Source organism: Fistularia commersonii, chromosome 4 (assembly GCF_037954325.1).
Source record: "Fistularia commersonii isolate RoL2024-O1a breed Wild chromosome 4, RoL_Fcom_v1.0, whole genome shotgun sequence".
Taxonomy (NCBI): Eukaryota; Metazoa; Chordata; class Actinopteri; order Syngnathiformes; family Fistulariidae; genus Fistularia; species Fistularia commersonii.
Window position 1 is genome coordinate 18816323 of NC_141287.1, and position 14956 is coordinate 18831278.

The 14956-nt window shown below is 40.7% G+C and overlaps 3 protein-coding genes across 8 annotated transcripts; 1 reads left to right on the plus strand and 2 right to left on the minus strand.

Moving 5' to 3' along the window:
- Positions 1–2381: 2381 nt before the first annotated feature.
- Positions 2382–4033, minus strand: LOC147235025 (glucose-6-phosphatase 2-like). Its single transcript, XM_086144668.1, has 5 exons — positions 3785–4033; positions 3604–3710; positions 3410–3521; positions 3201–3322; positions 2382–3121 (listed from the first exon to the last, which is right to left on the minus strand). Exons 1-5 carry the CDS (start codon positions 4000–4002, stop codon positions 2610–2612), a joined length of 1071 nt encoding a protein of 356 aa, XP_086000794.1. The 5' UTR covers positions 4003–4033; the 3' UTR covers positions 2382–2609.
- Positions 4034–4704: 671 nt separating this feature from the next.
- Positions 4705–8486, plus strand: spc25 (SPC25 component of NDC80 kinetochore complex). The gene is made up of 7 exons (XM_086145795.1): positions 4705–4865; positions 5695–5865; positions 6401–6466; positions 6656–6802; positions 6909–7025; positions 7588–7686; positions 8091–8486. Exons 2-7 carry the CDS (start codon positions 5715–5717, stop codon positions 8210–8212), a joined length of 702 nt encoding a protein of 233 aa, XP_086001921.1. The 5' UTR covers positions 4705–4865; positions 5695–5714; the 3' UTR covers positions 8213–8486.
- A 106-nt stretch (positions 8487–8592) lies between these two features.
- Positions 8593–14822, minus strand: nostrin (nitric oxide synthase trafficking). Of its 6 annotated transcripts, XM_086145791.1 has the most exons (16): positions 14589–14813; positions 14396–14481; positions 14236–14319; positions 14065–14127; positions 13895–13976; positions 13765–13827; positions 12674–12772; positions 12449–12574; positions 12056–12154; positions 11846–11971; positions 11358–11466; positions 11013–11101; positions 10732–10857; positions 9271–9514; positions 9114–9200; positions 8593–9039 (listed from the first exon to the last, which is right to left on the minus strand). In XM_086145791.1, the coding sequence occupies exons 1-16, from the start codon at positions 14613–14615 to the stop codon at positions 8903–8905; spliced, it is 1647 nt and encodes a 548-aa protein (XP_086001917.1). In that variant the 5' UTR covers positions 14616–14813; the 3' UTR covers positions 8593–8902. The 6 variants fall into 6 exon arrangements, with proteins under 6 accessions (XP_086001917.1, XP_086001916.1, XP_086001915.1 ...); XM_086145790.1 differs by lacking the exon at positions 14589–14813 and having other exon boundaries at positions 9114–9197; positions 14396–14572; XM_086145789.1 differs by lacking the exon at positions 14589–14813 and having other exon boundaries at positions 14396–14572.
- Positions 14823–14956: the final 134 nt, after the last annotated feature.

Below are 14956 nucleotides of genomic sequence, written 5' to 3' on the forward strand. Positions count from 1 at the left end.
TTATACATTGCTGCTGTCGTCCTTATGTTTTTTTCTTCCTTCTTTATGGAACGAACGGAAGATTCATTAATTCCGTAATGCCGACCTACAGCCGCATAGCTTTTACCGTCCCTTAGCATGTCCAGAAGTTTAACTTTATCTGCGATGGATAGCATCTTCCGCTGCCTCTTGGGCCCTGCAAGGTGCTTTTGTCGGTCCAGAGCGTTTTGTCAACATTATGGGTTTTAGAGAAACTCGAAATTGCAAGAGAATTTGCACGTACGTCATGTAAATTTGGCAAGCTGTTTTACGTACGTGTACATATTAAACTGCAACGTTATTGATGCACAGGTAGAGAAGAAGCGGAGTGACTTTTTAGCCAATCAGAATGCAGAACACAATGCACGATGCAAATCCGTGAAGTAGCGAAACCGTGAGACGTAAACCGCGTTATAGCGAGGGGTCACTGTACTCCTTAATGTTAAATAACTCCGAATGTATTGCTAATTCAATTCCAAAATTGTGCACATGTAATGTTTTGGCTTTTAATTTTTAGACAATTTGTTGCTTTTCTGAAAGGCTACCTTGGGCATACTGAGCTCTGTGTTTGGTGTCAAAATGTACTCTCTGACAACCCAACACAAAAGACATACCGTTTTTCCTCCTGGAAGCACAAACGTATTCGCCTTCCCATCTTTCTTGAAACAGCCTTCCATCTGTATCGACTTTTCTCTTCCTGGACATTTCGGGATCATCTCAGTTCCATTTGTTGAAAATGGCATTGATGTGGATACATCGCAATTTAATGGCAGAATGCCGTCACTTCGCGGGTAACATGACCGTCATGAATGGTGGGAAATGTTGTTGATGGTCAATGCACGTGTTTGACTTATTTATTTTAAGGCCATCAGACTTTTTGAGATGTTCTCACAGGCCACATGCGGTGTAAAACTTCTTTCATTACAAATGTATTGTGAATTATTTGTGCATTGCTGTCAAAGGTGCCAAAGCAAAGAGAGCACGTATTTTCGTTTTGCATGGAAAGGGTGAGCTTGGTGCATTTTTGGAAGATAGACAAAGAGCCTCACACACACACACACACACACACACACACACACACACACATACAGAAGAGACTATTTATTGTTTTATGATTATTATTCTGATGAACACTGGCAAGACCCATCTGGGCATCCATGGACTTTGGAATGATTCAGCATGAAATGCATTATATTCATGTGGACATTGTATTCAAAGCGGCAGATACAATACGTAATACTTGACAAATCAGCAATGTGATACAGTATTCAGAGTAAACGTGATGCTACGTCATTCTGAATTATTCAAAGAACATGGATTTATGAAATAATTATTTGATTTTGTTTTTCTATGAAAGAGTGCTTGGAGTGTCATTTTTCTTAATATTCAACTGAACCTTTGGCAGCAAAATGTTGTGGCACTTAGACGCACAGATGTATCTTCAAGCTTGGTTTAGCATTTAGCCAAACCATTTAGGACGGTTACATCATTTGGTGTGTGACCAACGGCGCTACTGGGGATTAAACAACTACTGATGGAAGCGTAAAACACAAACTGAGTCCTGCCGGGGAGTTTTACTGACCTGCCTGATCCAGTTACATCAGAGATTCTGTTCTACCCCATTACGTTTTGGTTGAATAATGACTGAATTTTCCTCAGGAAACTAAGCAACGCGAGGCAGATTATGTAGTACGCACAGTGTGGGGTATCCACACAAACGTGTCCAATACAAACAGAGATGCACGGAGGAAAAAATTGAAAGGGTTGCCGGCACAAATAGGGAAGGAAAGTTATCTGTGGCTGCTTCTTTGCGTCTGATTAAATTTCAATGTATGCCTTTGTTACCAATGGATTTCCTAAACTATCAACAAGGGACATCCCGCATTCCTGTTTGAAAAAGAAATCATGAAATAATTAAATCCTGTATAGTTTTAAATTTTAATGTTGAATCTGTTAAATGGGACAAATGTAAAAAAGAAGCAGTCGAGGTAGAGATAGTCATTATCTCTTGCCAGAAATTAGGAACACAAATTCTGTGATTTAAAGGTGCATTATTTGTCAGTTTGTTAATTAATATCTCTCAAGTAATTTTTAAATTCAGCTTCTAATGTCAATGTCAATATTGTTATATTTCCTCCAGTCTTAATATCAACTTCAAAAAAACCCTTATATGTATTTCCTCCCCAACTGTTCTTTGCATAGATTTGGAAAACAAGAACAAACAAGCGTGACTTATAAGTGAATTATTAGATTTTTAATAATTCTGTAAAAATTCAAATTGACAATTATTGGCATCCTTTTATTTACAAAAATCTTCATCGGGCTGCAAACGCTTTCACATTTGTACGTAAAATACAGCTACAAAGTGAACTATGTGTCTAAAACAAGCAAAAGATAAAAACTGAGAGGTACGTTTTGTATTTACATCATATGCAATGAATGCGGGCTGCAGTAAAACTTGTAACAGTGCAGTAACTGTGAACCACAGGTGACAAAATCAGGTTATCTTCGACACATGTCAAAGTGTTTGCTATAGTTCAGTGCGAATGTAAAACATTAGTTGTTAGATAATGTCCACATCGCCCCGAAGACTAAACAAGCTTCCTGTCCTCTTCTCTGATAAGCAAACGGACACAGTAAGGGATAACAGCGACAACAACAAGGGGAATTGAAGCACTCTTACAAAATGACAGCAAGTAAAACAGAACTTCGGTGTGAGTGGGTAGTTTGATGAAATTGTAGAGCTGCAGAGACGTGAGCGTCGCGGTGGCGCACATCAGTTTCGATCGAGTGTCACAGCCGTTCTTCCCCTTGCAGCTGTGTGCGAACATCTCCGAGTTTAGCGCCAGGCCCAGGCCGAAAAAGGATCCCAGGTTTCTCACCAGACCGGCAAAAGGGGTGGTGTCGAGGTGGATCCACTCGGGGTTAGCGCACCATTTCTTGGCTTTCGTAACCGACCACAGGGGATCCAGTCCCGCCAGTTTTAAGAGCAGATAAAAACAAACGGCGGTGGAGAAAAGAAAAAGATTGATTTGGAGGTAGGCTTTCAGGCTGGCGTTGTGGATGGAGGGGATGTGTTCAAACACCTCGGCAACCAGCATACCTACAAAGTACAAAAATGCATGATATTAACTTTAACGTGGAGCGGTTTAGTACTCGACGGAGGAAGGAATTAAACTCACCGGCGAGGAGACCAAGGACGACTTGATGTGGGAAATGTGTGGCAATGAAAACCCTGGAGATGCAGACACTCATCTGGATGGTCCAAAAAGCCGTCCACAAACAGGACCTCACAAAACGAAACCTGAGAGAAACAAAAGAGTTTTGAATTGACCGTTCGCCATGAAGCTATTGTAGACGCGGTGCCGACACAGTCGTATAATCTTTCAACCTTTGAAAACTCGGCACTGACGTGACATTGGAGGACTGGGTAAAGCTGATGGCCGACGTGATCATGACATACCAAGCACACGATGAGCCCATGGCATGACCAGATGGACTACCTTCACAAAAGAACAGATTAAAATGAAATGAAAATAAACATATCGAAGACGGTGAAATAGACGCTAGATTCTTGAAGCTGACCTGGCCCCGTTTCACATGTTATGTGAAATTGCTCCAAGTGTGGTAATGAGTCGTTGTAAACGTTGGTTTCATGCACCCACCAGTAAGGTCGCTCCCCAAACAAAATCCTAAATAAATTAAAGAGTTGAAATGATACAGGTACTCTCTTGATGGCAACATTTCAAACACAAAAAAGGCTTACCATTTGAAAATGAGATTGAACCAATCTCCAAAAACAGCCACCCATACCATCTTGGTGCCCACATGGTGACTCAGGTGGAACCAAAGGGGGAAATAAATTAAGAAGATATTACGCGGGTCACCGACAGCTGACATTAAATTTAGGAAGTCGTAGTATTCCCTGTAGTTGCTCTGGATGTGCTGGATGACCAGCACCCCATAACTGTGGAGGAAATCCATCTGAAACTAGCTTTTAGTCTTCGGGACCAGAAGAACGACAACACAACCAGTCAAAACCCCTTGAGCCTCCACTGCTCTGCAGCTCCTAAGCTTTATATATCCCCCCCGGCATCATGAATCATTTAGGAACCATGGCAACGAGAGCAAGCTCTTCACTTTGAACATGGAAGATGTAAAATCATGTGTGCCTAAATCATGAGAGCTCAGCATTAAAGAAGTTACAAAAACTGTTTACACCCTGACTGTGTAGCCATTAGATATTTCACAGGTCATTGCTTTTATGGCTGTTAAATATTAGCCATTGTACACACTGAGGGGGAAGGAGCACAGAGCTGCCATCCAGTCCCATTCAGAGAATGTGGCATTTACGAAGCCTCCCCTTTTAAAGTATTGCGCAGCATATCTCTGATTTAATGTGCAAATAAGTCACTACATAATCAATAATATTTCAAAAAAAATAGAGCCAAACAGTAGGTCTGTTTTAGATTGATTCATAAAGCAGACTGACTGCAGGCTGATCGGAACGCAATCGGACGTTTCACCACTAGGTGGCACAAATTTACAGCAAAGCCCATGTGTGGCGTAACGGAAATGTTTTGGCTGTCTGAACAGGTTTATGAAAAATATATACAATACATTTCTGGCAGACGCTAAAACGGGTTCAAAGAAAGGGCGACAGAAGGGACGACATGTGTAGTTTTCTCGCATTGGTAAACGGAAGTTACCTGACGTCATTTCCTGTATATATTGCCCGCCCTGTGGACGAACGTTGACCGCGGAATTTTTGAAAATAACTACAATATAAGCAGAAGTAGTCCTTCTATCATTGGGAGGAGCTCCCTTGGAAACGAGATTTTTAATAAGTAAGTATCCATCGTGTTCGAAGGAACATGTTAAAAATCGTTTTAATTCTTTATTTACCGCTGAAGACTTCGAAGTTCTGGGTAGTAAAGTACATAACATTTCTGGCACCGCTTCCATGTTAGCGTTAGCTTGTTTGCTAATGCTGAAGTTAACAGCTGTAGGTTTTCTTTATAGACAACAGAGCATCTGTTTTGACGAAGCCGTAATGTTAAATTCTCTGAAGGGCATCATTCCACTTCTATTGAAAATGCCGTAATAAGATGTGATGATTTTAAATATGTTTTGGTTTTATTTTAAACACCAACGCGGAGACTTGGCGTTTTCAACGGGCTTAAACAACATTAACTTGTTTCTCAGCAATCGATAACTTGTGTCTCAGCATGACCCTTTTGATTATGGATAATATTTTATTCAGAAAGCAAATTTTCAATGCTTTGGCTAAAGATAACATTTTTCAAGCGATGTTTTAAGTATTAAAATTTTATTTCGAGCTCAGCATTTCTGACTTGACGTTACTGTGTCTTTCGAAAAAATATGCCACCTTGGGAAATAATCCACAATTGTTGTCAAAGGTTTTACGCAAACTATAAGGGTGAAGTTTGACTTAAAGGACTGAAATTATGATTCAATATTTGGGAAATAAATACCCTATTCACAAGCAAAATCATGCCTAAACAGTCTGGAATGAATAAACAAATTTTGCTGCATGTGTCAGACTAAATTTGCAGACAATCCCCTTTCATCACATCTTTGGGCCTTTTTGCTGAATTGTTAAAATAATATCTTGCTCACAATTGTCATGCTGTCTGCGCTTGTTCTTTCCCACAGTTTTGGTGACTTCAGTAGAGATGGCCTCGATCACTGACCCCAACATTAACGAAAGATTTACAAAAGCAATGGAGGAGATGCAAGACAAGCAGCTGAAAATTTACAGGGACATTATTGACTCCACATCAGAGTTGTGCCAGTCCCAAAGGCATTATTTGAAATCTGCTCTTGGTAAAGTTCCTTTGTGTTTTGTTTCAATGACTGAACTGCACGTCGGCATGGTTTTATCACAGATCTAGTTACGCTGTACTAAGTAAAAACCTAACAAAGTGATTCTCCATGTATCACTCCATTAAATCTGACAACATTTCATTTACTTTGAAACTGAAACATTTTAAAAGGTTTTGATCAGTCTTGAGAAGGGCGAATTAACTGCTTGGCTGCTTTACTTTTGTTTTCCCCCTTTCTCTTGCCCTGATGATACACTAAAATATGAGTGAACAAAACATTTCTCTCTGCATATGACATAATAATATACCAGAACTACAAAGAACTAGCTTGTGTTTAAAGCTCAGCTGATTTCTGTAAATGGAAATGAACCAGCATCTGAAATTGGAATATTACTATAGTTTCTGTATGATTTCATTTAAAACATACAATCCATTGTTCTGTGTGTGTGCAGCGGATCATGAATTTCAGTAGATGGTTAAGTGAACATGGGTGATGTCCTAGTTTTAATTGGATTTTTTTGTTCCTTTCAATACAGATACATGTTTAAAAAAATGCAAGGATGATGAAGTGCTGTTTGAAACAATACAGGACTATAAAAGAGGTGAGGCTCTTCATTATACTGCAAAGCCTTCTCATTTTTGCTAAGTAGGCAAGTGTATTTATATGCTTCTGATATTAGTATCTGTAAATCATTATCTGTTTTCATTTGGTGAGTTATTCCTTTCAGCTACAAAGAAGAATTGTATGTAATGTGATAGTTGACTGGACTGGTGCGATGTCTTTCCCACAGATTTTCAAGAGAAGAAAGTGTTGATAAAGGAGAAAAAACATATTCTTTCTGAGACAATGGCTGTGAGTGAGCAGAAGGATATTGAAAAAGATGAGCTTATGCAGCAGATTGAGAAGCTTAGAGAAGACCAAGCCAAGAGAAAAGGGCGTGAGTTTGTTTCAATTATTAACCCCTGTATCACAAACATTCTTTTGACCGTTCCATTGCACACTGTCATTTTATTATTCAATTCTTTTTTTTTTCCCCTCATCAGTTATTGAGTCACAGTATAAAGCAAACAAAGACAGACTGAGAAATCTGAACAAAGCCAGGGGCGTCTTTCAGGATCATTTGGGGATGGAGATTCGATCAATCCGTGGCGAAGATAAAGGTAAGCCACTTACACTAAAAACATGAATGGTATGTTGCGCAATTACGTAATATTGTGCAGGTGAATAGACATATTGTCTGGACCTCTATTCAGTTGAGGTAAAGTAGCGGTGCATCATACACTGAATGTCAATACATATTCCCGCCTGCATTTTCAGCAGTTAAATAATTAGTGTGTTACTTGACTGAGTTTATCCGGATGTGGATCATTATGTAGTTTAAAAAAGACTCTTGAACAATTGCCCTGAAAAATAAAGATTGCCTTTTTTTCTATCACTTTTCGCTTCAGTGATTTCACTTGATCATTTCCAAGCAAAAAATTTAGCAAAAGAAAAACAATCAAGAAATATATATATATATATATATATACAGAGAGGCCTGCAAACTAGCAATTCATAGGAAATGGTCAGAATAATTTGCTTGTTTTTTATTTTAATACTTTGCAATGCTGTTTCACATTTATTTCAAAGGCTGTGATAGGATTCTGCATGTACATATTGATAGTTTCCATATCAGCTGTCTCCAGAATGAATTTAACTAAATCTTTCTTTTTGCTTTTTCAGGTGAAATGTTGCAGTTTGTTTACCGGAACATCAACCCTTCTGATCTGGACAGCCCTTACATCATCACGATGGGTATCAAAGAAGACCGATCATACCACAGTAAGTCACACCGGTAAAATGTCAACCGGTAAATACCGGTTACTAAATGATTACTATCAAACTGTAGTCAACTCCTACCAATATCAAAGTATTTGTGACATAGTATGATGGCTTTGTATATCACATGTTTTTTGTGCAAAAACCTGCCTAAAAGTGATTGACCAGACATCTTAAGATAGCTGGCACTAGCCATTTTTTTTCTTGTTAAACAATATCGTCCGAAATGTACATCGCCGTTTATTTTTCTAAGAAACAAGCAGTCCTTTGACAGAGAACATAGACAAATGTGTCACAAACCTTAAACTACCAGCCAAATGTGCAAGAAAAATTGCAAAGCGCTACAATAATATTTAAAAAAAAAAAACAGCTTCTATAATATTTACAAGAACCTTTTATTTCTACAGTTGTGTCCAGTGACCCAAAGCTGGAGAGTTTGCCAGTCTTGGAAAAAAGGCTTCAGGAGACCAATAACTTGCCAGCATTCCTTGCACACATTCGGAAGGAGTTTATCTCACAGGCTCGCTAAGACTGAAAAAGAAGGGGTGGGGAAAGCAGGTCACAGGAATGGTCACGCTGTGTTCGGGACTGATGTTGAGGTGTCAAGAAACAATCCTTAAGTGAGGTATTACCTTGGTTTTGCCTGGTGATGAACTGTCTACATTGCTAAATTTGGATCTTCTGAAGAGACCGATCCCAATGTTCATTGTTAGTCCAAGTGTGTGTGTGTCTTTTTATTTTTGTTTATTTCTTCCTGTTCCATTTTTTCTTCTCTCTCCTCCTTCACTTGTTGATTTTAAGGCCTTTTGGACACCGAGAGAACAGTTCTGGGGGAAATTTGTTTGTGTGTGCCAACATATTTCACAAGTTTATTGTAGATATTGTTTGGAAAATAAAAGCAGGCTCATTGAGGGTTTTTTTTTTTCCTGAAAACATTTTGTAGTTTATTTTACATCAACGACAGCATTTGTCAGTATTTGTATTTGTCAGTAATATTGATCTATAAAATAAATAATAAAGTATGCATCATTGTTTCGTAGCTGTGTAAATTACACTAAAATGGATTTGGGTTAGCACTAGGAAAAAAGTATTTGTCGGTTGGTGTTAATCAACCTTCGTCACGAAGCGTAGCACGTCCATTCTTGCTAACATGATCAGTATTCTCAGATTCCATTTGTTTTGTTTAGTCCAGCTGGTTCCTGGTGAATTTCACAGGATGTTAGGCATCAGATGATTTGACAGTGTTTAACAAAGGCAGTTCCTCGACGTAGGTCGACGGGAAATGACCCAGTTGCCCATTAAGTGCACCAAACCACCAGCCACTATCTTCCTTTGCATAAATATCTAGAAGATCTCCTGTAAGACAGATTAGTTTCATTATCACATTACCGCCAATTCGACTTCTTATGAGCTGAAGCTGACGCACACACCTTCTTGTAATGTTAATTCGTCGTCGTGCAGAGGATTGAAATGGTACAGGGCTTTGCATCGTCCTATACTGCAGAAGTCTTGGCCTGCTAAGTGTTGACATTGTTTATCGGTAATCTCGTGATGAAAGCAAGTACAAATAAACCTTTAAGGCTCTACCTTGTTGTTTGCTGTTGTCGGCGTGAGGCAGGGCTCCGCCTGTGCTGTCACCCTCGGGCTCTTGGGTCCAGTCTTCGGCGGAGACCGTGTCGGTAGCTTGGGCCGTAGGCGCCGCGGACTGCACTGTCAGCGCTTCAACAGGTCCCTTGTAGATAATGGAGGCTCTCAGGGATTGTCTGGATCTAAAGGATGTCTTTCTGCATTTGACTGGACGACTCAGTTGGATTGCACTGTGCTCACAGTCCTGCAGTGGAGACGAGATGTTTTTTCAGGTACACGCTTTCTTGTACATGTAGAGCTACAGGGTTCGTTGCTCATTTTTGGCCGATGCGGTCACAAAATACGTCCCGGACACAAAACACACACCGCTTTTTGACACGTAATATTTTGATAAAAAGTGTCCAGCCCCTCTCAAGAGGCTTGGTTCTAGAGGCCGAGGTGAGTCCGACTTTATTTAGCCGTAACCTCTCGGTCTGGTTCAGACTCCTACCCCGCCAGAGAGGTACCGTTCCATGTTCCTAGAGGCAGCTTCTGCAGCTGCGGATCGGACCAGCAAGGTCTCACACTCCGCCCACCATCTAACACGCATCACACTCGACCCCCATGGCCTCCTATGGGTGTTGAGCCTTAAGAAAGAGGGGGTTCCACGTTACCCTTTCGGGCTGAGTCCACCCGAGCCCCATGGGTGCAGGGCTCGCCGTCGGGCTCCGTCTCTGGTGCTCCCCCCCCCATGGACCTGGGTCCGGACATGGGAAAACCAGGTCCGTTCGTCGTCTCGACCCGTTTCCGGTGAGGGTTGGACTCCGTCAGGATGTCCTTTTGTCAGTGATTGTCTTCATAACTTTTATGGACAGCATTTCTATGCGCAGCCAGGGTGTTGACAGGATCTGGTTTGGTGACCCCAGGATTGGGATTTTGGATTGGGACTGTGGTGTTCAGCTGTCAACGGAGCACTTTGCAGCCCAATGTAAGAGGGAAGTCTGAGCCTGTGTGCTTCGGCTGCTGCTTTAGCTGCTGCGATCCGATCCCAGATAAGCGGTAGAAAATGGAGGGATGGATGGATATTTTGACGTTGAAATATATCTTGTTTTTTGTCCAGGCATGAATAAATGGCATATAAACCACCACTGGCCACAGGGAGCGACGTTTGGATTTCAGTTTTATATTTTTACTTGAAATCTAACGTTCTCCAATTTTTTTTCCCCCAATTTGTTAAGGTAAATCATAATATTGGTAATATTTTTGAGTATTCGACCATTTCAATCCAATTTTAGGTGATTTCTGTAAAATTTATAGGTAGTTTATTTAATCATGGCATAATCTCTTGATCAAAAAATAAATCCTGAAGACATTAGTCCTCTTGGTGCAGACGGGATATTTCTTTATTTGATCATCATACAAAAGATGAGGGATCCTATTGACAGGATGATCAATTTCAAATATGTTAACATGTCCTCCTACCTTATCTTTCCATTTGAAGAGGCTTTCACCGAATCGGCTGAAGGGCCTCGGTCTCCCCTCGAGCTCGGACAGCGATGCAGAGAGTTTGTAGTGAGTGGCTTCGAGGATGTCCAGTTTGAGAGTGTTCTGGGTGCAATCAGAAGAAAAGGGGAACGGAAAATATTGTTCATTTCCACATCAAATCGGCTGATCTAGCGGTGTCCTCAAAATTGTATTTTCCCCTGACAATTTGTAAGTAATTTCCTTTTTTTTTTTTTTTTTGTAAGAAAAATGAAAACCACCTCGTCCAGCTGCTGCTCAGTTTCCTCCAGGTTCTTTTGGTTTGAAAAGGACGGGTTTTCCGAGTACGTTCTTATCAGTTTCTCAATTCCTGCAACAGGAAATACAGACAAAATAGTCCCATCAAATTATTAACATCTGACATTCGTTGTTAGCTGTGAGACTAGCCTTTGTCTCTGATGCAATCTTTTTATGTGCCGTTCTTGACCTGACAGGGCCACATAAATACCCTTTTACAGGCAGCAACAGTTTCCTGCCGTCTGAATTTTCAGCTTTGACATTCTAAGCAACCCACGTAGATCCTTTTAACTTCACTTTTTGTGGTTTGTGCTGTGCTTTTTACTTGCCTTCGCAGTCTTTCTTCGTTTTTAAAATCCAGCCCTCCAGGCGGCTGAGCTTGATTTTGATGGCCTCTCCTCTCCGGTCTTTGCACATCAGTGATTTACTGTCTTCCTCCTGATGAATGAAAACACAGAAAACACCGTAATCAAGTGTGACAGGTCATGTGGTTTGTCCTCGGCTCAGTATGTTGTACATGCGTAAGCTGAAAAATGTACAGTAAATCATCACGCATATCCCGAGAATATTTCATAATATATTCTATAAGTAATACAATGCATTGATCACATTCAGGAGTGAATAAATGTCATTTCAACATTTTGATTGAGTAAGAAAACAGATTAAAGAAGAAATTAAAAAAAAAGCATTATTATTACTTTTATTAGCTTTATTATTTATGGAGAAGGTTGATTCGCTGTGGCAACATCTGAAGGGAAAAGGCGAAAAAAAGAAGATGATTAGCTTTATTATTTGTCGGTTGTCATGGCAAACTTACAAAATAATCAGCTATCAAAAATTCCGCTTTGTTATCTGTTGTGGGGATGTTGTTTTCCTCCATCAGGGTTTTGATGTCTCCGTCCATGTCCACCCTTTGGGACGCCTGTTCTATTTGCTTTTGGCCCTGCAAGTAGCCGAAATAAATATCCGTCATAATATCCAGTCAGGAATTTACCTGCTGGCAAACTTGACGGCGGGAGAACCTTACGTGATTTAAAGTTTGCCCCAAACCGGACACGTTGAGGTTATATCTCGTCAGAATGTCGCCTAGAACTTCAATCCGCTCTTTCTCCAGCTCCTGTAAAATCTGCGCCGAGCAGCCAAGTGGTGAGGCTTTTCCCTGACATTCATTTAGCGTCTTAAGAGACTGCCAGGGTTGTTTTATGGGCCGTGAAGCGTTTAATGCACTAATCATTTCGAATAAATATCATGGGGTTGACTGTTAGGATAGCGACTTTTCCCCAATGCCCCCCGACAGCCATAGATGCGATATTATTTCGAAGGAAGAAATTCGTTTTAGAGCTCCTGGTTATTTTAGTCTCTGACTCGGACGGCAAAAAGGGAGAAAAAAAAAAAAAAAAAAAAAAAGCATTGTCGCTACCTGGTGACAGCTTCTCAGTGTGTTTTCCCACTTGAGTCTCATCAGATGGCCTTCCATGTTCATGCAGAAATACTCCTCGTCCACCCGCGCCTGCATTTCCGCCGACTTTGTTAGCCTGTTGAACATCTGCAGTCAAGAAAAGGAAACGATTAAAAAGCAAGTTTTCACCACTAAGATTTCGAGGCGGGCCGAAGAACAGGCTGGGGTGAAACGTAGTTGGTCGACCTTTTGTTTTTCTTTTTCCGTGCTGATGTGCTTGTTGCTCTCCACAAAGTTGAACAGAGCCTCGTGCTCTCGTGTTATGCCTGCCAGTTTCTTCTTTGTCTGTTGTGGAAACGTCAGAAATCAGAATTGCATCACAATCAGAAACGCCGTGTATTATGAAAAACGAATAACGGAGCGAAGACCAAGCTGTTGGGTTTTAGCCTTCGCCCCGCAAGTCTGGGTCGAGTCTATAATTCGAGGAACTCGAGTCCAGGTCTTTGCGAACATCCATAAATTTCGCAAAAAATTAGTCAACCCTCATTTAATGATCCCTTCCAACGACCACGTCATTGAGCGAATCCGTCGTTAGGCGAAGGATTCCCTTTATGCCAACTCAAATCGTCATATATATATACATATATATATAGTAGTAGCAGTACACCATATAGCCTTACGGTAGGCTAGCCTACTGTAGCCTAAAAGGCAACCTACTGTCGGTTAAAAGTTACTAAGCCCAACTTACCGTACACAGCTACGTTTGGGTACATTTTCACTCGACTGCGCTGCCACTGTACTTGGCACATATACATTGATGTCGAGATAGTTTCGTCAAATGAATATCGGTCAAAGTCGCAACGCCCGTCGTAAGTCCAAGTTGTCGTTAACCGAGTACGTTGTTAAGTGAGGAGTGACTGTACTTGGGTTTCACAAAATCACATTTCTGTCATTGGTAAGCACGGGGTGAATGTTCTTTTAAGATAATCATCAAACGTATCTGTTAAAATCGGACTTGAATTTGTGTCGTCTGCCTCAGTGACTCATTAATGAAGTTTCACCTGAAGACAAACTACATGTTCAGCGTTTCGGGTTAGTAAGACACTGATTTATTATATCCCCTCAGTAGCTTTCAGTGTACCGTATACCAGAAGTAATTCCAAAATACTCATTATCGGTCCCAATTTGATCTTAATGAGGTCTTAAAACAATGGTGTAAATGCATAAAGCGAGTTAAGCGTTTATTATTGGATTGTGCCTCCAAGTAGTTCATTTTATCGAGTAAAAATCTCAGCAGCAGTTTTATTCTGGCTTCTTTGAATCCGGAGATTCTTTACCTTGAGTTGTTCGTTCCAGTTAGAGGTGACAAGTTTCCCCGTTCTTTCAATGGCGCTGTCGAGCTGATAAATCAAGAGTTAGAGCCGGATCAAACGGGCGATTCGATTAAGCAAGAACAAATGGACTCACAGGCCTCTTTCTCTTGTTGTGCTCATCCAAGACTTGACGTATTTCCAGAATGGCCTCTTGCTGTAATGCGTTTCCTAGCGATCTGGAAGGAAAAGCTCTTGACATCTAAAAAAGAAAATTAATTCCCCCTGAAATTATCTGTTTTGATAGTGGCGTGGGCTGAAACCCACCTGTGCGCGTCTGCTCTGGAGAACATCTCATCAGACACCTGACACCAGGCGCTGTAGGTGGAACTGAAAAAGAAACCCAGAGTGATAAATAAGTAGGTTGGGTTATTTTTAAGAGCCGTCAGCTTTTTTTTTTTTTTAAAGGTTAAAACAGCTAGAGTGGAAATTCTTTACCTGACTGGCATTCCTTTGGACGCCCTCATGAGTTTTCCTGCAACTTTTTGTAGCCCCTTAGCATAAGTATGCTCCATCTCGGCCCTAAAATTGGTAAATATTGGCACTTCCTTGGTCGGACCAAAACAAAAACAACCCCCGGCAGTAATCCAGTGCCTACCTTTGTTGGAAAACAGCCATGAGTTCCTTGCAGAAGTATTCCCCATCTTTGGAAATCCGTTTCACGTTTTGATAGAGGTGGTTGTACTGAAACACAACAAAAAAAATACATTTTTTTCTTGCTGTGATGCTTTTGGAAGGGAAAAAAAAAAACACAAGGTTCCACATATTTTCTTAACAAATCGTCTACTCACAGAGCAGGTGCTGATATTGTTCTTCATCTTAAAGACCGTGACTGTTTGTTGACTTTGGACCCGAGGAACTTTGACCGCCCCCTCCCGAAATCACTTGCGCGGAAATCACTTGAGCTTTTCTACGTGGAGAATACGAAGGAAAATTCCAGCAGGCGGGGAAAAAAAAAAAAAAAAAAAAGCCGCACACGCTATAGCAGACTAAACTTGAAGGTGACAGCAAGTCAAAGGGGCCACGTTAGAAAAATATGACCAAGAAAAGCCTATTCACAATCTTATCAGATAAACGAATTCCTTCATTTAAAAAAGAAGAGGCCCTACTTTGAAAGGTAAACAAGCCGCATAGGGTTTTTTTTTTTTAAAGCTGTAAA